We start from the raw sequence: 27,826 nt of genomic DNA, 5'->3' as shown, positions 1-27,826 counted from the left end.
GCATATTTTCGATTATTATGGCAAGGTAAACGCCATCTGGCACGCATATATTTGCAGTATGTCGAATATTTGCAACACGCTTTGCACAAATTGCACCCGTTAACAATTCTCGGTTCTCGCACAAGCTGTTTATTGGATGCTGTTAGTGCCTCGTGTCTGTCCATATATTGGCTATGGTTTGTGTCTAGCCTGAAGTGCAAAAATAATAATAAACTGCTTACGGGCTAAACAAATAGTTGGTAGTGCTATCGGGTGGATGGGCGGGTATACGAATGGGCATTATGTATGGTATGAATGTCGAATGTCTAATAAACTGTCTACAATTTACATATATATATATGTATTTTTGTATGTATGTGTATGCTCAATGTATATAAAAATGTCGTCATATAAATGTTTACGATTATTCATAAAAAATTGCATGAACAATTGCAATAGTTGAGAAGCGTCGATTGAATGCCCTTGAAGAACACAGCGAATTATACGATCGCACTCAGGCCGATTTGAGTGGTATATGTTGTTTGATTACCTACAAAGAGAGAGAGAGAGAGAGAGAGAGAGAGAGAGAGAGAGAGAGAGAGAGAGAGAGATAGAGAGAGAGAGAGATAGTGAGAGCAAGAGATAAACATTTGTAATTTACGCTTGCGTTTCTTGTTTACAATCTAATACTAATAAAGGCGAACAAAATCAATTAAGACGCGTATGAAATACGTCAGAGTGGTTCCTAAATTTAGGCGAGCATATTAGGCACCTTGTTTTTGCTTTCATCGATCGACGTTTATTTATAGCGGGGGCGTGAACTGAATCATCGGGTCAAAACAGCCGCAGGAAATGCGTTTTCCACGTAAAGAAAACTCAATAAAAAGCACAATGTGAAACCAAAACAACACCAAAGGTAAAATCAACAACAGCACAGAACATTATCTTTGTGCTACCGTACATTGAATACCCTTGCTCAATATATAAATAATTGTCTTGTCATTAAACAAATATATTTTGAAGCCATTTTTACCGTGAATAATATGAAGAATATCCAAGATTTTGAATACAAATTGATCTTTTAATTTCAAAAAGAAAAGTTTTACTTATATAAGATCTAAATTTGATAGTTTTTTGATATAGAAGCTAAACAATACGGTAATTGTAAGTTGAAGCTAAATACTGTCAAACAAAATCAGAAATCATACAAAATTAGAATCGTTTTCTCAAAATTTTCCATTAAACATAATACAATTAAAATTTAATAATAGATTTAAATTGATTGTTTTTTTTTTTTTGTTAGAGCCTCTATATGATTTTCTAAAATATTCTTCGGAATCAAAATTTGCCCTGCTTAAGCAGGGATATCTTCAATGATATATCCCACACGGCATTATACACTTCGTACGAAAATTATAATGTGGTGGGTACGCAAATAATTAAACGCAGTACGAAAACAAAACAAAAAAAAAAAGAAAAGAAAACATAAAAACATTATCGAACTAACCTCAGAGCACATTTTCTTGTAGATCTCATCGGTGTCCCAGGGTCCGCGCTCGGGAAGAGCAATGCCTCGCCTACGCAGCTCCTGGACACAGTCCGTCAAATCGAAAATGGGCAGCGGATCGATGCTGGCCTTGGCAACCTTGCCAGCCAAATACTCTACGTAATGTGTGCTATAAAAGAGCAATTAGCTGTTTTTTCAAGACACCAGTGGGAGTTCCCCCAAAAAACACGTACCGACACATGCCCGCATGCTTTTCGGGCACATCGCTGTTGCAAACGGTGTCCACTAGGCCCTGTGGGGTCTCCTTCTGCAGTGGGATGGGGCAACGGGACAAGGCCCTTGCCGTGCTGGCGCTGCTCGGCTCATCGTCGGTCTCGATGGGCTCCGTATCGAATGTGACCTTGTGCTCCTTGAGCAGAAACTGTAGCTGCAGCGGTATCTTGTCGCGCAGGTAGAACAAACAATTCCGTGGATGATGGGCATGCAAACCCAACTTGGAACAATACGGCGAGATGTTGCATTTGGCGCCCATCATAAAGGGTCTGGCACAACCATAACAGAACTCAAATTTGCACTGGGTGCACGTGAAATGCATGCAGCCGCCCCTGAAAAGATTATATTAATAATAAGGTTTAATAAGTTAAAACTCATATTTGTATATATTAATAATATATACATAATTATTTTCAACTTTTTAGGTATATATTGAAATTTAAAATGTACATTCAAACATATGTATGTACGAGTATATGAAGACGAAGTAATGTCTATTATATATTATATATATTGTTTTCAAATAGAAAAACTTTTGCGTGTTTGGTGTATTCATTGGTAAATATACAGATACAAAGTTAATTGTTTTAAATATTTTTGTTTAATAAAAAACGCCTTGAAGAATTTAAAATTCATATAAAAGTAAATTTTTTGAATATACGATTATTATATACATTTTGTACATTTTTGGTTTGGAAAAAATGGGTTAAGAGGAAATCATAATTGTGAGGTAATTGGAATCCCGAGTGGACACTGTCTAATTATAAGATATTTGGTTCATAAGATTCTTCTTACCTTGCCAACGAGTAACGGAACTTGCACTTGGGACAATCGATGCCATGTTGCGCCAAATGCTCCTGTACGCCCTGGGCCTGCAACTCCGGATCATTCTCACGCCTCCATTCCAGGTACGCCTCACAGGTGGTGCCTTCGTGCTGCCTCTCCCAGGGTTTGCGGCACAGGGCACAGGTTACCGAACCACAATCGGGGCATATCAAACGCTTCTGCTTGGGCCGGGCAAAGAAGCCCGAGGAGCACTGGATGCACCACTTAAAGTTGGGATCCTGGAGCAGTGTGCGGTCGCGGAGCTTGCGCTGGAACAGCTCATGCACATCGTTGTCCAAAATGCTTTTGAGAAATATGTCCAAGTTGGAAAAGTACTCCAAGTGCTCATCCTCATGTGCCACCTCGTTGCTCAGCTCGGGCAACTTACAAAACGGGCAGCTGCAATCGTTGATGCTGCGATCTGTTATCTAAAGGGAGAAAAATATCATTTTTAGATGTAGACAATTAATAATTAATTAGAAATATGCAATTAATATTATCTGTTTACCTGTACGGTGAAATAGCTCTTGGCGCATTGCTTGCAGCACTTGTGGGTGCACTTGAGCATGGAGACAATTTGATTCATGGGATAGTTGTTCATACACAGTTCACACTCCTGCTGCAGCATGGAGATGGCCTGATCGAGATCCGAGCATTCCCTTGCTGCCCACAGGGCCACATCCTCCTGGAACTTCATGTTTACCAGTGTGGCGGCAATTTGTGCCTCGGCAATACTCGTGACCAGCTGCTGTTCGACATATTTGCGGGCCAGCACCTGGAATTAGGAGTGAAAACAGACACAGACTGTATCAGATATTTACTGTACACCTCCAAGGGATTTTACACACCGCTGGCTCCTCAATAATGGGCTCCTGAACACTGGCATAGGCCCGAAAGACGGGCATGCTGAGTTTGCGTTTGAGCAGCTCTGCTTTCAGTGGTGCAGCTAGTTCAGTCTCCTCCTCTGGCTCCTCCTCGTTGGCCGATGTCTCGTAATCATCATCCGAGAAACATGTCTCATGATATTTCTTTTTGGGTATACGTGGCTGGGATCGTGGCTTGAACAGTGCATTTACCGCAGCTGCTGCACCACTGGTGCTCGGGCCATCCAGTGTGGTTTGTGTATTGAATTTGCTAATCGCTTCACTCAGGGATTTCCTATTGGTTGGACTAGTCTTGAGTGGCACACGACTGCTGCTCAATGTGCTGGACTGTGTTTGTTTCTGCAGGAACTGCTGCTGGATGCGTTTGACCGATGAGATGCCCATGGGTGCGGAAAAGGATTTGGAACGCATCGGCAATTTCTTGTTGTTGCTGTTGTTGGTTGTTGTTGTTGTTGTGACTGTTGTGTTTGTGTTGGTTTCATTTGTGAGTTTGGGTATTTTGCTTACTGTGGATTTGTTGGTTTTCAGTGTGCTGGGAGTTTTGCTAGCCTCGGTTTTGCTTGGGATTGTCTTGGGATTTACCTTTTTGGGCTCTTCCAATACTGTTTCGGTGGGCAGCTCAAGCGGACGGGTTTCTGAATCGATAATGGGTGGTGCGGGTGTTAGGGGTAGGGCAGTTGGTTCTGCGACCTGCTCAGCTATTGGTTGGGTTTCCGATTCCAATAAAATTTCCACGGCAGGAGTTTCAGTAATTTGTTCAATGGGTTCTGTGGCTGGGGATAAATCCGGAACCGTTTCATGAACTACAGCAACAACGGGTTCTATAGGTTCTTCTAGTACAGCAGCTTGTGTTAGAGCTGTTTCATCAGTTGACTTGATATTTGCCTCAACTGCGCTGATCCTGGCTGTGGAAGAAACCGTCTCAATCTCTGTATTTAGATCCATTTCATGATTTGTGGGCGTGACTGATGAGGTGCTCGTGACTGTTTCATGCGTGTCAGCTGTCTGAGCAAGCTTATTATTGTCTGTCTTATCGTCTCCGTCTCCTTTTCGTTCTGGTTCTCCTTCTTCCTCTTCAAATTCATCTTCTTCCATAATGTCCTCGATTTCGGTGGCTTCATCGTCACCATATGCCAAGCCAGCTGCTGCCCCACTGGAGGCTTCCTCAATAAAGGATGCGTTCTCGTTGTATGTGCCCTCCTCCTCATCGCCCTCGCTGTCATCATACCACTCCTCCTCTTCGCCCTCATCGTACTCATCGGAGTAGTCCTCGGAGTAATCTTCGTCATCGGTTGACTCAAACTCGTCCATGCTGATCTCATCGCGCATTTGTTTGATCAAACGCTGAGTGTCCTCGACAAGTTCACTCAGATTTTGCTTGGCTGGATCTCCCGATGGTATAAACTCCTTCAGCACCATCTTCTCTGGCTCGGATTGGCTTGAATGTGAACTAATTGTTGTATTACTGGTCGATTTGTTAATGTGGAAGTCCTCTGCAGGTGACTCGGTATTGAGAACGAGCAATACTTCACTTGCGGGTGACTTTGGTAGATGATCCTCACTGTCCAGGCTATAGAGCTCGGCATCCGAGTGATATTCATCGTGTAGATGCGGTTCCTCACCGCTGAACTCGGCTGCATCCTCAAAGACCTCTTCGGAATCGTTGGGCGTTACGACTTCAGCTGTCGAGGAAGATGTATTCGACGCCTCGATTGAAGAAGGAGAAGCGGGTTTGATTTCTTCTTCCTGGATTTCTGCATTCTCTTCTGAGTTTCTTGTATTATTCTCTGCTTCTGCTACTGTTGGTGTTTGAATACTATTTCTACTCTCACTGCGGAGACTAGTTATGCTTAAGGTTCTCACCGGAATCTTTGAGAAACGCTTGGGTCTTCGCTTTTGATTAGTTGCAACAGTGATTGTTGGTATTGTCTCAATGACTGGTTCGGTGTTCACCTCTGCCTGTGATTGATGGTCTGAGCTCTCAGCTGTTTCCTGTGATTGATATTCCAAAACAGCTTTTTCTTCTGAAGCTGGGGTTGGTTGCAGTTGTAGCACAATACTTTCTTCTGGTTGAGCTGACGAGCTATCAGCTGTAGATAACTGTGGAACTTCAGGACTTTGAGAAACTCCTGAGTCCTCCGGATTAACATAAAGTTGCTCGACTTGAGCAAGATTAGCTTCAGTTAGACTGGATTGTCCATCTACTTCTGGTGTTTCAATAGCAGAAGTTGAAGAAGTAACATTAACTTTTACTGCTGCATCTACTTCTTGTGTTTCATTAACAGATGTTGAAGCTGCTACTTCAGGGGTTTCAGAAACCGATGTTGAAGAAGTAAGATCTGATTTTACTGCTGCATCTACTTCTTGTGTTTCATTAACAGATGTTGAAGCTTCTATTGCTGCATCAACTTCAGCGGTTTCAGGAACCGGTGTTGAAGAAGTAACTTCAGCTTCTACTTCTGCAAAAGCTCCCTCTTCTATTTCAGCTTCTTTTCTTATGCCAGCTTCTGCTTCCGCGTCAGCTTCCCTTGTTTCAGTTTCTCCTCCTTCCGTGTGAGTTATCTCGTCCGCCTTAACTTGATTGTCTACTTCCACTTCAGTCTCGACAATAGCTGTTCCCATCTTATAATCTGCAAATATCTGATTTGTGCCTGTTTCTGCTGCTTTCTGTGGTTGCTCAGCGACTTGATTAGCTTCATCTTGTTGGCTCTTTTCCGCCGTCTTATTGGGCAATCTATTTCGATTAGCTGGTTTTTGGCTTTGATCCCGAGTCCTTGTTTTTTTCGGTAGCTGCGATCGTTTAATTCTTCTATTAGCTTCTCGACTGGTGCTGGGTTTGTCATCTAACTCAGCTGGGGACTCGGTTTGAATCTCCTTTGGTTCTTCCTTCCGCTTCTCAACTGTTGTTTCAACTGCAATCTTTTCTGGTGGAGTCTCTGCTGTCTTTTCGGTAGGTTTCGTTGTTGATTCGCTGATGGGTTTTGGTGAAATGACTTCCTCCATTTCTTGAGCCGCATTCGATTCTTTCTTCGTTGCACTCGCTGAGGGAGTTGCGCTAGAGTCCACGGCAGCCTCACTTGTAATATTGCTGTTGGATTCAAGGTCCTTTGGACTATTGGTTTCCGTCTCACTCACAGCTACAGCTGGCTCCGCAATGGCCTCTTCCACTTCTTCCATTTTCGGTGCCATATAACTCTTGTAGACAATACGCTCGGCGTCTTCCAAGTCATCCAATTCCCATTCCAATTCATGCCATCTCTCGATGCCCCGATCAAACTCCAGCTTAAAGTTGGCTATTTCCGTAGCATAAATGAAATTAGCTGGCAATTCTTCGCGTATTGAACTCTCCCGTAAATTTGGCTTGATGATCTCCTCCATGATGTAAACACCCGGATCTTCTGGTGGTGGTGTTGGCTCTTTTTGCACCACTGCCTCAACCACAGGTGCGATTGTTTCCACTGGGATTAGGGGTACCTCGTCCACCTCTGTTGGCTCCATTAGCTCCTGTTCCACCTGCTGCACCAGGTTGGGCACAATATCCTGTATGTGTTGCCACACAAAGCTCTTGACATCATCGCTGGACTTGTCCTGCAGCGCAGATGGGGATTTCAAAGTACTAATCGGACTCTTGGTTAGGATGCGCATAACTTCTGGATCCGTTTCATACTCCTGCTCAGGTTTGCTTTTGAAACCCTCCAGCATCGTTTCAATTGAACGCAGCACTTCCTGATTCTGCTTGGCCTGATTCTGTTCCATGTTGCCAATAAGTATTTCCAGATTTTTGAGTGTACTATCCTCGAGTTGATAAGGACTCGGCGTGGCATAAGACGATTTGGCAGGGCTGTGATTATCATCAGTATACAAAGCATCGAATGGATTGGCAAATGCAGAATTCTCACTACTCGTCATTTGCAAACAGTCCAAAGCATGTGTGTTGAGAAACTCATGGATATCTACACAATAGATGGAGAGAGAACATGAGGAGTGTAAAATAGAATTACAGTGATCGCTCGCAACTTGGAACTGCCAGAAATTGCCAGAAAGCACCTATTTCAGTGCCTTAAACTGCTTTCATCTACAATTCATATTTTTGAGAATTGAGCAAAGGTTTTGGGAATTCTTGTGAGTGACTGGTTATCTTTATAATGGGCAAAAAGGTATACAAAGTGAGCTGATTGTCTATCTATTGTTGTCTCTCTGGTTAATTTTGGTTATTTCTTTATAACAGGCAAAAATGTACAAGCAAATAAAAAGTGAGCATGAAATTGTTTACTTTATATAATTTGTGCCGATTCTAGATTTGAGAACGCCCTGCCAGTCCATTAAAGTCAAAACTCGTTGGGGGGTTGAAAAAAGTGTGGATTTTTTAAAATTATGAAATATAAAAAAGTAAATTACATTTAATGTGTAATAATCATTTTTAATTTATTTAAAAAAATGTTATGGCAAGCAATTAACATTTAATTTTTTTTTCTGGTATTAAGCTGTGTGTTCTAATTACAACGATTACTTTTAATATAAATAAATATGGGTTATAGGAATTTTATTTCAAATATGGCAAATACGAATTATTTTCTATTGCATTTCGTTTTCAGGTATTAGAATTATGTTTGAAATCAAATTCGAGTCTCTTCTAAATTTCGAGCGACCGCTGTGTATAGTGAATAGTGATTGAGATTTAAGGCATTCGAGCTAGAGACTAACCCGACTTGTTATCTAAGGCGGCACTCTCATTCTCCACGCCGTTCGGCGAGCCCCAGATGCGCATTAGAAATGGTTTGAGTTGTGTGCGATTCAGTTCGACCAAGGCCTGTTCCACATTACCTTGATGCGCTGTCAACGCATTCACAATATCCTCACTCAGAAAGTTGCCCTTGGCGGCCAGTTTGCGGTACTTTTGCTGCCGCTGCTGTATGCAATCCGCAACGGCTTGCCAAACATTGCCACCCGAACTTCGCAGAGCCTCTCGTGCCTCATTCTGCGAGATTGTCCCAATTGTGTTCTCCGCCCGCTCCTGGCCGTACTTTGTGGATAGACTCTGCACGGTCTGGACCAGCTTGTGCCAGTTCTCGCGCAGCCATTGTATGGGATGCATATCGGGACCGCAGTATTTGAGAGCTGCCTCCAGTTCCTCAACTGTGAACTTGTACAGTTCCAGCTCCTTCAATATGATGTGCATTTCGATTTCGGGATCGCGGGCCGGTTCGTGTTTGTAGCCGACTGAATCGTGTGGCATATCAAATGGCGAGGAACTTTGCTAAAAGGGAGAACGTGGTGGATAAAAAATACAAATATTACTAATAATAAGAATTATTAAAAATAAGTTTTTCTTTATTTTATTATGGGAAACTATGATTTCTCTATTCTGACTGAGCAACTTTGCTAATAGGAGAAAACGTGTTTGATAGAAAATACAATAAAAGATTATTTTTTCCAATTGAAAAACATTCGCAAATAAGCATAATTGATCATCCTCATTGATTTAGACTATGCGATATACCCTCTTAATACCTTTAATAGGTTCCACATCTTAAATGTCCTTAATTTCACATGGTTAATCTGATCGTTAGGATGTGCAAGAAAAAGTTATTTTGACTTACGTGCTGCAAAGATCTCAGATCATTTATGAAATTGGGACGTCTGGTGAGCTGACCCGTATTATATGGACCTGAAGCAGTGTCCACACTATATCTCAGATCATTGGCGCTACGATAGCGTTCGTTCTCCTGTGGGAGCTGTGAGCTGCTGCGATAATACGGTTTCCTTTCCATTTTGGCAGGCTCGGGCGATCTAAAGTGCTCCTGGACAGGAGCCGCTGGTTCCTCTGACTGGGCGTGAATGGGCAGCACATCGTAGGTCTGTAAATGGCGCTAATTAACCTCAGGATTTCAAAGGATTGAATGCAGATTGATCGTTTACTTGTGTGGAAATGCTTTGCGGTGGTGGTGAGGTGGCCATTTCCCTAGCCTGTCTTTCGATGGCAGCATCATCCTGTCTGGGGGGTAGCTCCCTGGGAGGTGTGCCGCCACAGCCTGTGGAGACCTTTTGGGCCTGCTTCAACACCTGCTCCGCCTGTGCCTGTATGCTCTCATCCAGTGTATTCCAAATATTCTCAACGGATTCTGGAAGATGATGGATGAGAGCTTTAGTAGGGCACACAACACAACACAAATTAATGAGAAAAACAAAACTCAAGGATGTTTTTAGTTTGGGACTTGATTTGTATTTCGTATAATGTTTCAATAAATGCGTTAATTGTAGTTTGAACAGTTACAGTTTGTTATTATTTAGGATGCACAATGCTTGAGTTGTGTTTGACTTTTTTTCTTGTGGGGGGGGTTTTTCGGTTTCAGTTCTTGGTACCCTCGAAAAATGAGATTTTCTTTAGAATCCTACCTTTGTGTGTGAAACCCTTGGAGATGGAACTTTCTGTTTGTTTATCCCCTGTGGTTTTCAGCTGCGATTTTGTGGTTACACTTGGTTTCTTGGTGGTGCTTGTGGTGCTCGTTGTCGCGGTTGTTGCTGTTGCTGTGGTTTGTTTTGGTTTGCTTGGTGTTTGATTAGTTGACTTCATGGAGCTCTTGTGCACCAGTTTGGTCTCCGGCTTGGGTGTTGGAGCCTTGGACTCTGCTTTTGTATCCGCTGTAATGGCTTTCTTTTCTGTGGGTTTTGTGGGTGGCTTGCAGGGCGTCTTGCAGCAGATGGCACAGATTTTGACATTGGCCTCGTTGACAAAGGTGCAAAACTCGCATTCCCATTCGTGATCGGGAGTCGATGGCGGTGGTCCCAAATCATCTTCGCCAGCCTCAACTGTCTCAGCTGCTGGCGTCTCATCCGCCTCGGTCTCTGAGTCGGGAACTTCCTCAACTACCTCCTCCTCGTAATCGGATTCACTGTTCTCCGCCTTGGCTAGAGTTACGGAGCTCTTTTGAACCACCGCCGCTGCCTGTGTGTTTTCATCCTTCATCTCCGGCTTGCGTTTGACCTCGTTCCTTTTGCTGGTTGGCTGCATTTCTGTAGAGTTCTGCTGCAGCTTTTGCTGTATTTTGGCTTGAACCAAGGCACGTGCATCCGATCCCTCCGATTCCAGATCCGAGTAGATGCGACTCGTTTTTGGTGGTTCGTGTTGGGATCTCTTTAAGGTACCACCACCTCCACCTCCTCCTCCTTCATTTGAATCCCTGCGCTCGGGCAGCCACTCGCTTTGCACAGACTTGGCAAAGGAGCCGCGACGATCGCGCATCTTGTGCTGTCTGCTGACCATACGCTGCTCCCCATCCAGCTCATCATTGCCACTATTGTTGATCAGCTGCGAGGCACTGGACAAGCGGCGCTGACGCTGATGATGATGCTGATGCTGATGAGAGCGCGAGGCACTCGTCATGCCCGAGCGATTGGAGACAAGAGAGCGACGATCATCCTGATCCGAATCCTCATCATCGGTCAGCTCATCATCCCCATAACTGCTGCGTTTGCCACGTCGCATCGAGAGTGACTTGCGACTGGGCGTCGGGGAGGCAGGATAACGAGGACGGGATGCTGCACGCGAGGCAACAGGCGGTGGCATGCCCATGACGCCTGGAAGGGGAATCAATAAATCAAGGATAGTTTAAGGTGACTCTCAGCAGCTCACCTGGATGCAACATGGGGTAACCAACAGCACCTGGATACATGTTGGGCATCATGCCGCGTTGTGTCATAAACACGGGTGGAGGGTAATGCGGATGCTGCTGCTGGTGTTGTGGCAAGTAACCGGCGCCCATATTAAGCGACAGATTCGAGTGATTGAACTGCTGCTGCGACCCAAACTGGGACCACTCATCCCCATGCGGATGAGCGTGTGGATGCGCTGCCCAGTTGCCCTGCTGCTGCTGACTCTGACAGCCGGCGCAGTTCAGCTGCGCCATCGATTGTGCCTGGAAGCGAAGTCAAGGATGATTGTATTTGTTACTCTCAATTAGTTGCTAACTTTGTTGCCTGCTCCATGTTAAGTGAAAAATGGGAAAGCTATCAGCTTTGGTTTTGTTTTAAAGTGCGATTTATTCAATAGCAGAATATATCTGTGAAAAATAGATCTAAAGCTAAGAAATGTTTTTTTTCGATAATTTAGAAATTATTTCGAAAAAATCAGAAAATATTTTTTTTTTGCCTTTTTGTGCGATTTTCTAAATTTCTGTGTGACTTTTTTGCTGAGTGTAATATTACAAATATATTAGAGCATTATGCACTTGTTAACGTTCGCTTAAATCGGATTTCCCCCAGTTTATGAAATGTTGGCAACTCTGTTAGTGTTGGTGAACTTACTTGCTGCATGCGCTGATTGGCCAGCCAAGCGCCGCTGTGCTGGGTTTCCGCTAGAGGGCGCCGCGTGTTCATCGAGTTGAGATTGAAGACGGATGTGCTCATTTGACGACGCTGGGCGCCGGCTGCCTGTCGTTGTTGGAGTTGTTGTTGTTGTCGTTGTTGTTGTTGTTGTTGGAACAACAGGGAATTGTGAAAATTGTGTGAATCATCCGATAGATCAAAATGCGATGAATTCAAACCGGATGACATGCTGCCGGAACGAAAATGCGAGGGCGATGGTGAAATGTTTGACCAATGCTCGAGGCTCGGCAAATGCTGCGCAAGGAAATGTACATAGAACAAAAAAGAGAGAGAGAGAACGAGAAAGAAAGAGAGAGAGGGGAGTGACATGGACGAGACGCACACGATACGATAAAATACGATACGATATAGATGAGGGGGATACAATTGAATGGTGACTGGATGGGATTCGGTGGCACATATTGGGCTTACCTGTTCGCTGCCCATGTTCGAGCTGTTCGAGGTGCCCGCCTTCTGCTGGCGATATCGCTGCTGCAGCTGCGCCATCCGATCCAGAGTTGCGTTCGCCTTGCTCTTGATCTTCTCCAGCTGAACGGACGGCGGCCGACTGATCGTATCGAATACTGACTTGGGCGTGCCGGAGCGTGAGGAGCCGCCACCCTCGCTGGGTGCGGGACGTGGCGGCTCCGGCAGCGGACGATTTGTCATTTGTGGTGGCATTGTGCCCCGCCAGCCGCTGGTGGATTTCAGCGACGGCGTCGGCGATGGTGGGGGCAACATCTGCAAAAGAATTTCGGTTTGGTTTCCATTTGTCGGCTGTTTCTTCTAGTTTTTTTTTTGTATGCATACCCTTGCAGACCGTTTAAATAGTTTGTGCCTTGAATTTATCACTTTTTTATAGTATTATAATTGTATAAAATACGGATGAAAATCGGTACGAATGTTTGATCATTCGGCTCCCAGAATAATCGGCACCTTTAGCATGTCTCACATTGTTCATTTATTTTTCAATCAAGTTTTAATTGAATATCCCATTTGTATAAACAGTTAAATTTCGGCCTGCAAGGGTATTTATAATATTCGGCGTGCCGAAGAAGGCTGATTTTATTTTTCAATTTGCAAGCAGCATAAAGGTTTCATATTTGATTGTTGTTTTATTTTTTCTTTTTTTGATTTATTGAAGCATTAAGAAAATCGATTACAAACTGGTACTAAATGGTAGAACTAGGATCTAGTACTTGGACTGGTACTTTCGCTAGTACGGAGTTTGTATTTTGGTTTATGATATCGTGCAGTGGCGTACCTGTTCCTTGCGGCCCAGAAACGGTGTCAGCAATCCACGTTTGCTGCGTCTCGGTGGTGCAACAGGCGGCGGTGCGCCACCCTGTGCCTTTGGCGGTATGGGCGGTATGCCCTGCTGCACAGCCTGGCAAAACATGAAAATATATACAGTATATATACACTATATACTTGACCCACTCAGTAATTCTACCTTGCGTATGTGCTGCTTCCGCTTGGGATGCTTGTGGTACATGTCGTCGCATGAGGCGCAAAAGATTTGGCCAGCGCACTCGGCACAGGTCACCCATGGGTTCTGTGAGCCGCACAATGTGCACTTCAGTTTGTTGTCTACATAAATAAAAGTTGAAACTTATCATTATTATTATTATAATTATTATTAATAATTACTACTACTTAATAAATATTTAAAACAAAGACTTTTAATTAGTTTCTTTTCTTTCATTTTAAGATCTCAGTTTGAACGTTAGAATATTTTAATTTGATCTTATGCAAAGTGTAAATATGTGAAAGACTGATTAACATCTCCTCAGAAAGCTATAGAATATTCAAATCTTATCTCGACAAAAAATAATAATTATAATTATTCCAAGCTGTGTTTAAGCACAAAAAAAATTAGGGTAATAAAAGTCAAGTCAATTTCTTAAGGAAAAAACAATTGGTCTTGGGCAGTCTTATAAATCAAAATTATGCATTATGATTTAGTAGTCTAATTAGAATAACATTTTTTTCAAATATAGTAGTCTAATTATAATCAAATTTTGTTAAATCACAACCTTTTTTCCGTACTTTTAGGGTTCGGATTCGAGCAGAGTAGTTCTCTGTAAAGAGACCTGTTTCTTTCAGGTGATCCATCAAACTATTTTTTTCACTAGTGATATTTGTTAAATCAGTGGATTATGCTTAAACTTAAGCCTTACTTTTTGTCATAAATATGGAAGTGTTTTCAAGTCTCATTAGAGATCTACTTGCCTGGCGTTTTGGTGCGAATCTGTGTGGGTTTCAGTGGTTCATTTGAGTACTGCTGTTGATTGGTAAACTCGATAATTTCGTAGTCGGGTTCGGGTGTGTTCTTCGTCTTCGGTGGCAGGGCTGGCACCTTCAGCTGAGTCCCGTTGCCATTCATTGGCGTTGGCGGCGGCTTGGGTCCAATGCGATCGTTTGCCTCAGTCTGCAATTGTATTTACTCAGAGTATTAGTAAAAAATACAGCTCTAGGTAGAGATAGAGATACAGAGAGAGAGAGAGAGAGAGAGAGAGAGAGAGAGAGAGAGAGAGAGAAAGAGAGAGAGACTCACCACCCATGTGGGCATTGTGCGAATGTTTCTGTTGAGCAATTGTTGTGTCGCCATCTTTGTTTTCTTCTTTTCTGCGGCAGCCGTTTTGTCGTTCAATTCGTTTATTGGACTTCCTATTCTTCTTCTTCTTGTTTTTTATATGCTGCATATTTTGGGTATTATATAAAAAGTGATTAAACAAAACTGGGGCATACTTTATAGAGAAGCTATGTCTAAGATGTGTTTATGTGAAGTTTATTTGATCGTAAACTGTGCCAGTTGATGTCTGGCAAATTATTTGTGTTTATTGAGGCATATATGCACATTATTTTGTCTCGAGCACTTCAAAACACTTCATATTCAATTACACACAACTGCTAAAAAAAAATATCTATAAAATTTTCATGAATATTTTTAGCATGCTCACCTAAATTTGTGTGGCAAGTCCCTAGCTAAAATATGAATGCAACGCAAATGCAAACGACCAAACACCGCCAGAGTTGTTCCACGAATAAACCGTATAAATATAGGTCAACATTTCTATATTCAAAACAAGTCTGAACTGAGAAAGGCAACCGACTAACGAATACTCTATGCAAAATCCACATAAGTCTTGATCAATGTATATTCGCAGTAATCGTTTGAAAGCTGAATATATATTATAAATCTCTATATTCACATATTAACTTAAAGATTTGCTAAGCAGTGATGAGAAAGAAGTCAAATTTTATTTAAACTAGCCATATCTGCATTACTTCTTAGTCTATAGGGTATTAAGTATTAGTACGCTTTGCCAAATTGTGCATAAAATTGTTGTTGTTTATTTATGAAACGATGCAAAATAAGCATAAGGAAATCATTTGTGTGACTCAATTAGAGCAAGATGACAGCGTGCTTAAGAGGAATATAAATCAGAGAGTTCGAGAGGAATATAAATCAGAGAGATCGAGAGAGAGGGACAGAGAGAGAGAGAGAGAGAGAGAGAGAGAGAGAGAGAAACCAACTTGAAAAGAGGTGGAAAGAGAGTACATAAAAGACAGAACCTTTACATTTTATGAACACAATATAAATGCTCTAAATAGTAAAGAGAATTTAAGCAACAAAAACCCCAAGGGAAATCAAAGAGAACTATAAAAGAATAAGCGATAAATATAGAGAATTGAGAGTTGCGTAAATGAGATTTGGTCAAAATTTGTTGTAGCAAGCTGCATGATTGATGTAGAATAAGAGAAATTTTAGATAGTAGATAGATGAGTGTAGACATATTTTGAATCATTTTCGACTGCACTCTCAAATAAAAGATATGAATTATTTTGGCTGATATTATGTGGCATTATGAGTATATAAGAACCATGATAAATATCTAATGCACAGCAGCTATTACGGTATATTATATCTGGAATCTATTGCTAAAATTATCAATTAACTCAAATATATTATCTATCATATACATATATACTCAAATTATTATTGAAAAGTCTTCAAATTTAAAATAATGTCATTTTAATCCTTTTTTAAAACATATATTATAATAAATTTTAAATCATTTGAATGTAAATAATTTTTTTTAATTATTCTTTTCATAATTGGATTCTTAGTTTGTGGCAAAGCGGGAAAAGGAAAATGTATTTTACGAAAATATCTAATTCATCTAATTTAATAAGCTAAATGTAATTTTTTTTAAAGACGTATATATAACAAATCACCAATAATTTGAATTTAAGTAATAACTTTGATATATGTTGGATTATATATAATTTCTAAGCCATTTTTCGTAATGCACTTATTACTTATGTGGCAAAAGGGTTATTAGAAAAAAAATCGAAATAAAATAAATAATGTGAATTATTTAATAGGTGTTGTAAGAATTGAATAAAAATGTGAATTTACCAAGACTGAATTTATCTTTAACTACCTTTACCTCACTGACAATTTATTTTGCTTAGGTAAAAGCAAATATTTGCGAAAATACTTGTATAACTTTATATGTTTTCTTTTGTTTGTTTAGAGGAAAATTATTGCAGACAGTTCAGGTGGCCCAAACGTATGCATTATATATATATGTATCTTGACCACCGCATTTTGTTTTTCCTGCTGCGTTGTCGTTGGCAGCTTCAAGTGGCAGCTGCCCTGGGAGCAGACACACATACACACATACATATTTAGATGCACATACACACACACACACACATAAAGCACACACGCACAGTCTCGCAGACGAGCGCACGAACTATTTTTAAACACTTCCTTTTTTTTTTTGCCATTTTGTTAATTGCCCAAATTTTGCGTTTATTTTCTGCACAATTCGAATTCGATTTCTTTTTGTTTTTGAATAAATAAAAGGCAAAAAAAAAACAAGCGTTATTTATTCATAAATTTGGATTATTTATCAGATTCAGTAAAATGCCTTGAACTTTTAGCTTTTTCCGTTCTTCTTTTCGTTTGAGTTTAAATTTAGTTATGTTTATTTTTAGCACACACTTCAAGGGGTTTTCTTTTATAATATGTACGGTTTTTCTATTTGGCATATTAGCGATATTTGTTATTGAACTTTTTGGTGATATGTTGATGTGACAGCCTCTTTAAGATCACTTACATAATTCGATTTTACTTCTTTTCACGTCGCGCCGCACTCAAAATTGCTGCTGCCAGCTGGTAGCACACGAATTTATATATATATATATATATATTTATATATAGATATACACTATATATATATATATTGCTATTGGTAGCCGCTCGACATTAAATATATTTTTGCTACGGTCTCGTTCGGCGATCGTCTCCTAACAAACTGAATTCTCTATCCGGCTATCTAAACAACATTTTTACTACAAACCCGCACTATGCAGTCGCAGTCGCAGCCGCAGATGTCGCAGTTCTCAGTAGGAACTATATCACTATATATCTCTTCCTCAATTTCTCAATTTGTTCTCAATGTGTCTCCATCTCTTCCATCAAACTGTGGTGTGTGTTGTGTTTTCTCTTTGTGCGTCTATTTTGGGGAAATCTCGTTCTTCTTATAAATACTACAAAAACCAACGTATTGAAAACTTTGTCTTGCTCGACGCGTGTTTTATAAAAAGTTGAAATTTTTTTTTTTTTATTTTGTTGTTAAACATTTGCGTGCATTTTATTCTGGTGCTGATTCCATTTGTGACGCAGACCGGCTACAAATTTATTTATGAGCTTTTATTATTTTCTTATCTGATATCCGTGTTTCCATTATGGCTTTAATACTAAATATCAGGTTATTAATATTCAGAAATAAATACTAAATATCAAATCATAATTATGTATACAAAAACATATTTATTGGGTTTTGATTAGACTGGAAAGTTGTCTGTAATTCTTAAATGTTGAATAAAAGGCTATTAAGTAAATTTTTTAGAGATCATTGACTTATTAATACAATCTACAAATGTTTATAACATTCTTTGTGTATGAATCTGATAATAACAGAGTTATGTTTTTTTTTCCTGTCTAGTTTTGATTTAAACATAAATATTATTTTCAATTTATCTAATTTGTAAACAATAATTCAGAGAGGCTATCTATTGCTAATAAGCAATTATTAAATCACACCCAATTGACCTCCTAGAAACCTTGAACAATCGCTTGTTAAATAAATATTGGCATTATTAAAATTTTGTTGCTATGTGTCTTAATTATAATTGGAAGTACACAGGTGTGTAGCATAAGAAATTCTACTTGAGAAAATAAATTAAAATAATATTTTGGTCAATTTCTGCATTAATGATATAACAATTTTGGTTCTTATTGGTAATTCATAAAATAATCTATTCAATTCATGCTTGATTTAATATTTCAATAATTTACTCAACTCATGCTTTATTTCATATTAAAATATTCATACGAAATTGGAAATGATTTGCCTTTTGCTGCTGAATAATTTAATAGGCAATGTAAAATAATAAAGCTGGAATAAACAAGCACAAATATATGTAGACGTAATTCTTACGATGGTAATTTTGCTGCTTCTATTTATATATTTCAATAGCTTAATTATAGTAAAGAACATTTGTACTTGTATTTCATATTTTGATTGTAGCACGCTTCCAAAGCGCCACCTGCCGTCAGCGTGAGCACAAATCAAAAAGCAATTAACTACTGTGTGTGTGTGTGTGTGCGTGCGTTTGTATAAATAAGTACAAATAATAAGTATTTATTTATAAATACGATATGCGAATTATGGCCATTGTTGGCGCCCTGTTGCGGCAGGCTGTTTATTTGCGACCCGTTGCGGCGTGTGCGCAACATGTGGTATGAGTAATACCAATTCCAATCACAATTACGTATACACAAACTGTGTATGTGTGTGTGTGTGTGAGTGTATATGTGTATGTGCAAATTAAGCTGACAATAAATGACATGCAAAACGGATTTCGAAGAAAATGGCGAAGGCGAAGCCCTATAATTGCAGACACGCATTTCTGATAGGCCCGCTGCGCCCTTTTTCTCTTCCGCTGCCTCTGCTGCTGCCGCTGTCTTGGCTCCTGCCGTGCTTCTGCCTGCGACCTTGTTCGCTCGATGTCGACGTCGACGCTGACTGCGACTGCGGCGACACAGCTGTCGTTCGGCTCGTTCGGCTTCTTCGGCTCAGGTGTCAGCTGTTCGTAAACAAGCGAAATGCCGGCTGTTGTTATTGTTGTTCTTGTTGCTGCCAGCGTGAAAGCTCCGCACAAAAGCTTTCACATGTTTCATTTTTTTTATTGCATGCGAGTTTTTTTCGTTGCGGCAGCATACGCGGTTTCTTAAAGCTGGAAACACAATTTTCGGCTGCATTTGCGCAGCGAGTGTTGCAGGAAACGCAACTCAATCGCGTGAATTCGCGTGTGTATGTATAAGCGTGTGTCTGTGTGCGTGTGTCTGTGTGCGTGTGTGTGTGTAGAAATTAAACGATTTTTACGGCGACCTGCGTGCAAAAAGTGTGCATTGAGGAAAAATAAAAGTTAAATGTATTTTGAAGTGCAATATTAAAGCACTGTATAAAATATATTAAAGCATTGTTTAAATATAATCACAGAAATTGTGCCTTTAATTGTTGTTATTTGATGTGCGTCTAATTTCATTTGCGTAATGCTTGTGGACAATAAAAACAAATGGAGCACAATTTGATGTCATTTCTATGAAATAACTTGTTATATGTGTATATAAGTAAATATATGTCAAATCTGCTTTAATTGTGGAAATACTGTGGAACATAGACTTAAGCCAAGAATACATTTATAAATAAAAATAATATTGAATTATTTGTTTATTAAATGTAAGCAATTTATGATTATGTATGTGGAACCAAAATAAAGACCATAAAGCAAGAAATGTTTATAACATAATAAATATTGTCAATAATAAAAAAAAATCATAAATATTATATTTATGGGAAAAATTTGTATTAAAATTAAATAAAGTCAAAGAAGATATACTTCTATTGAAAATAATTAATTATAATATTGTCGCTCAACTAACAATAAATGCAAAATCATGTAAAAATGTAATGAAAATATATCAAATATATATGCAAACACCACACACAATAATATATATGTAAAGAAGTTCATTTGACTTAAGTCTAATTTAAATGCAAGCAAGTTCCAAAGACATGATTAAAGCCAACTGCAAAGAGGATTTGCTGCATCAGCCGGATTACAAATGCTGCTCGAGTCCATAATAAGAAAGACCCTACAACAAGAGAGAGAGAGAGAGAGAGGAAGTGGAATAAAGCAGCTGCTCAGGGCGAAAAATCGATACGTGAAACAGCAAAAGTAGAAGAAGAAGAAGCAGCAGCTGCAGAAGCAGAAGTCGCAGTCGCAGTCGCAGCTGTCGCGGCAGCAGTCGCAACAGCAACGTCGACGTCAACGGTGTAAAACGCTTATTAAATGACTGCTAAAAATAGCACTAAACAACCACAACAACAATAACAACAACTAGAACAGCAGCAATAATTAGATAAAGCGCAACTGAGCGAAATTAAACGAAAGTAAAGCATAAAGCGCAATAATGGTGGATGCAAAGCCGCCGCCCGCGCGAACAACGACGCCTGGTACGCCGCCGGCTGCGTTTGCCGGCGAGAGATCGAAAATCAAACTGTTCATGGAACGAACGCCGAGTATCGGTGCGCTCAAGTCCAAATTTCTGACAGTGTTGGGCAACAGCAATGAACTGCTCAATGGCATATCAAACAAGGTAAGGCCTTGATAATGAAACTGAGCTTCTCTTTGCTGCATTCTCTAAAGCAAAACAACAACAACAACAACAGCAACTGACACATTTGATAGTTTTTGTTGCTGCTGCACTCGTTTGACCTTCACTTGGCCCGGATATTATTATTATTGCTGTTGTTGCCGTTCCACTTGACTCTGCCTGTCAGCCTTGCAACGCAGCTATCTCCCTTTATTTCCCTCACTTGTCCTTGATCGAATTTAATTATATGAGTGTTAGTCGACGTGTTTGTTCAGCCGTTAATTATGGATTATGTCTGTCTCTATCTCTCTCTCTCTCTCTCTCCCTTTCGCTCTTCTTGTTCGCCTTGAGCAAGTGCTGCAAGTGGAAAAGCAATCAATTTAGTTGGTTCTGTCCTTCTTTAGAGACACTTGCCAACTGCATCGCTAATCCAAGGTCACACTCAAAAAAAAAAAAATGCTTTATCATTTTTTTTGATTTATGCGGCGCTTTTGTTTTGCAATTTCTATTGAAAGTGAACTGTTTTTGTCAGATTTCTATGGCAACGTTTGCCTTGGAAATTACAAATTTCAAATAATACAAAAGGTAAAAAATAGATAAATTTGATTTTTAAGATTTCTGGGGTATTCAAATGCAAATATATTATTGAGCCTTCTGACTGATTTCATGGGAATGAGTGTCTCAGCTCTAAAACTAAATCTCTAGGAATCTTTGAATATTTTGTATCATATCTGAATATGCCTTAAACTTTCCATATTTCTCATTTCTTTAATTTTAATTTATTTTTTTAATGTTATTTTACTTAATTCTCTGTCTCTCAAATATGAATCGCCATTTTGTTTTATTACAGTGCTGCCATTCATTCATGCACATGTATCAAAAACTGGCAACACTTTTATAACTGACAACGGAGCTTTCCCGTTTTTTTTGTTTCACTCTAGTTGACGATGAGCAGCAGCAGTAGCGATTCGGATTATTGCGATGACGACGATGAGGACTTGCCGAAGTGTAAGTGAGCTCAATAACCACTCCCTCTCTCGCTGTCTCTCATTCCCTCAACCTATCTCTCTCTCTATCTCTGTGCAGATGATGAGACAATTGACTACACGAAGATCGATTTTGAGGCGCGTCGCGTGAAAGCTCGTCGTGCACACGAAGAGATCATCTCGGGTCGCTACAGGCAGCCCAATTTGGCGCCGCGTAAGCTCTGCTTCCTCTTCTCTTCTTGTAAAAGCTGTTAATAATGTACTCATTTAGGTCCACGCTTGGAGCATGCGCGCAGTCGCCATGCGAACAAACTGCGCTCCAGTTCGCCTTCATCTTCGAGCAGCGGCGGTGGCGGCAGCAGCAGCGATGACAGCAGTTCGCTTTCGCTGCCCGAGCCGACGCCGGCTCGATCGCATGACGTCAGCAGCACGACGCACTCGAATTCGCTGGAATTCGAGTCGAGGCACTCGGGCGGCTACGAGCGGCATCGGGCCATCGCGGGAGCCCGACGCAGCGATCTGGACATGCAGAAGGATGTGCAGCGCATTGGGGAGCTGCTCGAGGCGACGGCGATGCCGCCACAAATCGATGTGCAACCACCCACAGAGACGGGTGCCGTGCCACCCGCCCGCCAGCCGTGGGGCAACTCGATACGTGTTGCGGCAAGGAGTCGCGCCTCGAACAGCAGCACGCTGACCAGCCTGCGGGACGAGCTGCCCGATCAGCTGCAGGCCAGTCCCAGCATGGAGTCGAGTGATTGGCGCCATTTCATACGCTCCGAGTCACAGAACTCGGTTCCCTCGTGGGCATCCTCGATTAGCTTGGATTGTCGCGCCGGCGAGGAACCCGTCAAGGAGTTCATGAAACATTTCACACAGCTTCTCTTCAACAATTCATCGGCTCTCAATCTGGAGCTCAAGTCAGAGTTTGGCGTCCTGCTCCGCTTGGAGATTGGGCGACTCTGGTTCACCAGGTTTCTCAGCGAGCAGCGCAACAAGTCGAAGCGTCTCGAAACCTTAACCTTCAATGCTTTAGTCCAATACTTTGCCCTGGCCCTCTTCGAGTGTGGCGAGTGCGAGGACTATGCTCCAGCGGCGATCCTCATGAATCTCTGCTTCTTGTTCTATCATGAAGGTAAATCTCTAAATCTTCTCTTTATACCATGGTCCTTTTCAAAATGGGTATTTTTAAGAAATAAATTCTAAATATTAAAATTTAGAAGAGCTTGTCCCAAATCAACAATCTCAAAAATATGGCGATTATTTTCTATTTTTTTTTTTAAATATTTGCTAATATAAAGAAATACATTTCCGAAAATAGAATAGAAACCATAATTTTTAGAAAGATCCTTTCTAAAATTCAGAAACAAATAATACAATTTACTGGCTTGTCTTTTATATTCGAGTTTAGCTGGCTTTTTAAAATTAAGTTATATGCATTTATAAACCATGGAAAATGATTGTGAATATTTAAAGTCTAAAAATACAAATGTTTAATAATTATCAGTAAAACAACGACTGATGACTAAGATAGATAGGACGATCAGAGTTATTTTATGAGGAACTTATCTGTTTTCTCAGAATTTCTAAACAAATTATAAATTATAAATTGTACAAGTTAATTAAATGTCCTTTCAAATTGATATTGCAGTTGAAGTTCCTGGCTGCGATGCGTATCGCGAGTATCTGTTTATATTGTTGCGCCAACAGCCGTTGTGGCAGCAGCCGCGCTTCTGGAACGCCATCTTCGTCGACTCCATGCAGGCGGAGCGGGAGCATCGGCTTAGTTCGCTGCTGCGACGCCAGCAGCGACGGCAGGCGAAGCAGCAGCAGCGCCTTGACGCAGCAGCAGCAACAGCAGCAGGGGCAGGAGCAGAGGCAGCAACTGCTGTCGCTCGCAAACATGGCATTGATTCATCCTCCAGCTCCTCGCATCATGCAGGCGCTGCAGCTGCAACTGTAGCGGCAACCACACCGTTGACGACGACGGCGACACCGGCAACAAATAAACGCAAGACGAGCAAATGCAGTTTGGGGCAGGCACAGCCGCAATCGGCCAAGGAACAGGAGGATATTGCATTTCGGCAATTGGGGTAAGTGTTTAGCAGAGATTAATCACATCCCCAATTCGAGTTACTAAGGCAATTCTAAATTGCAGTGCATTCACGTGCAACATGCACTCCCTGGGCACCAGCCAAGCAGTGTGCCTCGAATTTCTAAAGAAACATGTTGTGGCCCTCAATCTCTCCAAGGGTGAGTACCAAACAAATCGGTTGCTGTTCATATTTTAATATATGCTATATTATGCTTTATATGACATTTTAAAATATTTTTTTACTTATTTAATTTGTTTTTTCCTTTTTGCTTTTAGGTGCTAAAGAAATCTGTTTCTGTTCATATTTTTTTATATAAATATTGTTTGACATTTAAAAATATATTTATTTCTTTATTATTATTTTTTTAGCCTTTCGAATATAATGAAATCTTTTGCTGTTCATACTTTTGTATATGGTTTATGATATTTAAATATATTTTAATTTTATTTTTATAAAGTTTTGTAATAATATTTGTTTACAATAGTATTTGAGTTATGCTTGTGGAAGATTTTTCCTATAGATCCTATAGATGGTTTTCCAATTGTATAAGAATAAAGATATTTGTAAGAAAAATTATGCGAGGTTTGAAATTACAGTATCATTAATCATACGACATTTAATAATCTTCAGAATAATATATTTTATAAATAAGAGTAATAATAACAAAAGAACAAATAAATAATAATAATAAGAATAATAAAAATAATAATAATTTCAACATTAAAATTAATTTAAATATGAGCAAAATATGTGTCTAGAATTCTTGTTAAATTTTTTTATATTGTTTAAAAATAATTTCTGAATATATGTTTCTCCCTAATCAAAACCGCACTAATCAAAAAACTAACACTCCCCTATTAATATTGCAGACAAAGCCAAGCTGGTCAGGGACAATATTTATCGTATGTATCATGAGACGGAACTGTGGGGCGCTCGGCAGACTTAAAGTGTGTGTGTGTGTTGTGCGTGTGTTGTTGTGTTGTCCGTGTGTGTGTGTGCCTTGTGCGATGACTTGTCTAACATAGCAATGCCTAAGATGGTTTAAATGCCCCTCTCCCCCCAGCACTAATAGTTTAACTATCTAAATATTTCAAATTTCGTCTCAACTAAATTTAACTTTTTGACTTTAACAGAGCACTAAAAACATTAATGTTTAAACTAATCTTGATGTAATATTGTACTCGTATGTAGTTCGAATTTTTACTCGCATTGTTGACTAAATTGAAACCGAAGGTAAATACAATATATTTACATAAATCATACGATGTGTGTATGTATATTTAAATACAATTAGCAAATATGAAAAGAAAACAATATTTATATCCGCAAATTGTGATAATAATATTTTGTGATTACTTTATACTATATCAAAATGAATATTAAGTTTAGCAAAATGACAAAGTACTACAAAAAATAATCAAAAATTCCAAATGCATTGAGAATCAGTTCTCAATCAAAACCAACACCCAACTCCAATAATTAACTATACAAATATTCTGTAATATAGGTACAATAAAACACACATTTAATGAATACCTACTAATAAAGTTCAACCAAAGTACACTAAAAACTAATTTGTACTAACCAAAGTTGAAATGATAATTGTTGTTTTTAATTTATTTACTTGACTTAAGCATAAGATTGCTGGGATATCGAAATTTGAAGAAAATACATTAATAGTTTTATTGAATCTAAATTTCCGTTTGGTTAACAAATCTTTTTGGTTATTTTGCTTCAATTTTGAGATTTGAAAATTATGTACATATTCCATTAAATTTAATTTACATTATTTTCTAGATCAGCTTGGAATTTTAGACAATTATTAATACATAAGTCGCAGTTTGCTTGAATTTAAATTAAATGTTACCCAAACTTTTAGGTTCTTTTTGGTTATCTCTGAAACGCATTTAATTTTTATTTATTGAAAACTGCAACTAATTCAAAACCTTCTCATTTTCGGTTGGTTTTAATTTTCAGTCAGGTGCAAATTTATAACACAATTTTGTTTGTAATTTATTTATGTTTTATTTAATAGCCGTAAAATGCGTTTTATTTTGTTTGCAAAATAAACTATTGCTTTAGCCCAAAAAATATTTACATCAAGTGAATTCCTCATACTTATTTGAAATCCCCTGCCAAGCACATCAAACAAACTTGATATGGTTTTTCTGCCTCGTATATGGAGGAAGCCTTTCGATCTCGCTGGCCATTAGAGCTACATAAAATGTTTAGTTTTCATCATCGTCATCAGTAGCCAAGTTGATGAAGCTCAAAAATCAAATGCATTCTTTTGCTGTTTGCCATTTTGGTTGCAAGTTGTTTCACTTGTGACAAAAGTCGCTGGAGTTCCGGATTGATTCTGGACCTTGAGAGCCTTGAGAGAGTTGTTTACGCCTCACCGGTTGGAATTCGTGTGTTTTTGCTTAAATCGTATTTGTACATAAAGATTCTGCCGCTGGTGTCGTTGATGAAGGACTTGTCGCCAGGCTGCCATCTGTTTGGAGATGAATAAGGTTAACAATAGATTTAAATATATATATTTTTGTGATTTACTCACTGCTTGGTTGTCGCATTATTGGCGGTCAGTCGTTGCTCCGGTTCGATGTCCTTGTGCAGACGCAAGATGTGCTTCTTCAGTCCCTCGCTGCGGACACACGCCTTCGGACAGTGCGGACACTTGAACGGCTTCTCTCCCGTGTGTTCCAGGATGTGCGCCTTGAGATCTCGATTCTGGGCAAATGGCTTCGGGCAATACGGACACTTGAACGGACGTTCACCCGTATGCCCACGAATATGTCGCTGCAGATTATCGTTGGTGGCAAACGCTTTGGGGCAGTGTGGACAATTCAGAGTTCGTTCGCTCGAGTGCCGTCGGATGTGCTTCTGCAGGTTATCATTGGTGGCAAACGCCTTGGGACAATGCGGGCAGTTCAAGGTGCGTTCACTGGAGTGCCGTCGTATGTGCTTCTGCAGATTATCCTTGGTGGCAAATGCCTTGGGGCAGTGTGGGCAATTCAAGGTGCGCTCATTCGAATGGCGCCGAATGTGCTTCTGCAGATTGTCATTGGTGGCAAACGATTTGGGGCAGGTGGGGCACAAAAACGGACGCTCACGATCTCCCGAATGTGTGCGCGTCAAATGCACCTTCAGATTGCTGCTCGTCGCAAAGTCCTTTCCACAGTGGGCACATTTAAATGGCTTTTCGCCCACCGTCCCACCAAACTGTGATTTGACACTGTTTTGGAATCTGAGCAGCAAAAGATATTTCATTTGTATTTTTAATATATGACATTCATAAAAGTAGAGCTCGCAACTAAAATATCAAAATCTATATTTTAATTTGAGGATAAAGTCAAATTTTTCATTTAAATACCCCAAAAAATCTTGTAAATCCTATAAATATTTATAATTTTTTTAATTTAAATATAATATACAATATTATTTTTAATTTAATTTAATCTATGTTTTACTCGACGTATTTTTTCTTAAATTTTTCTGTCTTCTGGCTTTAGTTGACAGTAAATAAAATAAAATAATTCAACATATCAAATTAATAATGAATATTTTTTTGTAAGCTATATTTGAAATTTAAGGCTTTCACACAGATTTCTGGTGTATTTAAAAATGGGACTACAATTTCTGATTAAAACAACGATTGTGATTGCGGACAATTCTTACTTGGCGAGCGACTACTGTACTCACTTTTTTTGTGAATGCTTCTCCGTATGTCGCTCCTTGTTGTCAACTGTGGCAGCACTGGTCGTGCCACTCTGCCACACAAAGCTCATGTCCTGCTCAATCTTGACCAGCTGTCCCAAGTCCCTGTGTCGCATGGTCAGCTGCCAATCCTGGGATTTGAACATATTGCAGATTGCCTCACAGTGCTCCTCTTTGACGCAGCCCACGTCTATAGTTTGCTCCATGCTTAGTGCCGTTCACAGCGCCCACTTCCGCTCGCTGAGGTGTACGAGAAGCTCTCGTTGTTGCTGCAGCAGCCTTTTGACTTTCGTTTTCGTTTTCAATTGGAATTTGTCGCAGTTTTTATAGCGTAAACAGCTAAAAGCTGACAATAGCATGAAAATTCCGATGAATTTCTTTTTTTTTGCTCTATATATCGACGAGCTGTCAGCTCAATTGATATGCGCATCAGCTGTGCGCTGAGCAAGTTGGCA

General features: G+C 39.9%; 3 protein-coding genes across 7 annotated transcripts; 1 reads left to right on the top strand and 2 right to left on the bottom strand.

The window, feature by feature from the left end:
* Positions 1-5: 5 nt before the first annotated feature.
* Positions 6-17,037, bottom strand: LOC6562517 (E3 ubiquitin-protein ligase lubel). 5 transcript variants are annotated; one of them, XM_032736621.1, is made up of 18 exons: positions 16,965-17,037; positions 14,390-14,531; positions 14,065-14,263; positions 13,286-13,422; positions 13,097-13,219; positions 12,265-12,573; positions 11,773-12,087; positions 11,102-11,384; positions 9,865-11,046; positions 9,388-9,590; positions 9,069-9,326; positions 8,173-8,725; positions 3,433-7,421; positions 3,093-3,359; positions 2,555-3,012; positions 1,720-2,091; positions 1,487-1,655; positions 6-529 (listed from the first exon to the last, which is right to left on the bottom strand). In XM_032736621.1, exons 2-18 carry the CDS (start codon positions 14,441-14,443, stop codon positions 494-496), a joined length of 8,907 nt encoding a protein of 2,968 aa, XP_032592512.1. In that variant the 5' UTR covers positions 14,444-14,531; positions 16,965-17,037; the 3' UTR covers positions 6-493. The 5 variants fall into 5 exon arrangements, with proteins under 5 accessions (XP_032592512.1, XP_032592513.1, XP_001988028.2 ...); XM_032736622.1 differs by having other exon boundaries at positions 8,293-8,725; XM_001987992.2 differs by having other exon boundaries at positions 11,773-11,898.
* Positions 17,038-19,926: 2,889 nt separating this feature from the next.
* Positions 19,927-24,937, top strand: LOC6561701 (uncharacterized protein KIAA0513). Its single transcript, XM_001987993.3, has 7 exons — positions 19,927-20,575; positions 21,514-21,580; positions 21,659-21,772; positions 21,830-22,693; positions 23,210-23,651; positions 23,717-23,811; positions 24,524-24,937. The coding sequence occupies exons 1-7, from the start codon at positions 20,390-20,392 to the stop codon at positions 24,598-24,600; spliced, it is 1,845 nt and encodes a 614-aa protein (XP_001988029.1). The 5' UTR covers positions 19,927-20,389; the 3' UTR covers positions 24,601-24,937.
* A 318-nt stretch (positions 24,938-25,255) lies between these two features.
* On the bottom strand, positions 25,256-27,809 carry LOC6562042 (zinc finger protein 431). Its single transcript, XM_001987994.3, has 3 exons — positions 27,357-27,809; positions 26,212-26,901; positions 25,256-26,148 (listed from the first exon to the last, which is right to left on the bottom strand). The coding sequence occupies exons 1-3, from the start codon at positions 27,575-27,577 to the stop codon at positions 26,043-26,045; spliced, it is 1,017 nt and encodes a 338-aa protein (XP_001988030.1). The 5' UTR covers positions 27,578-27,809; the 3' UTR covers positions 25,256-26,042.
* Between the last annotated feature and the right edge of the window lie 17 nt (positions 27,810-27,826).

The sequence above is a fragment of the Drosophila grimshawi genome, unplaced genomic scaffold (assembly GCF_018153295.1).
Source record: "Drosophila grimshawi isolate 15287-2541.00 unplaced genomic scaffold, ASM1815329v1 contig_1377, whole genome shotgun sequence".
Classification (NCBI taxonomy): domain Eukaryota; kingdom Metazoa; phylum Arthropoda; class Insecta; order Diptera; family Drosophilidae; genus Drosophila; species Drosophila grimshawi.
This window is presented reverse-complemented; position numbering and strand designations above follow the sequence as displayed.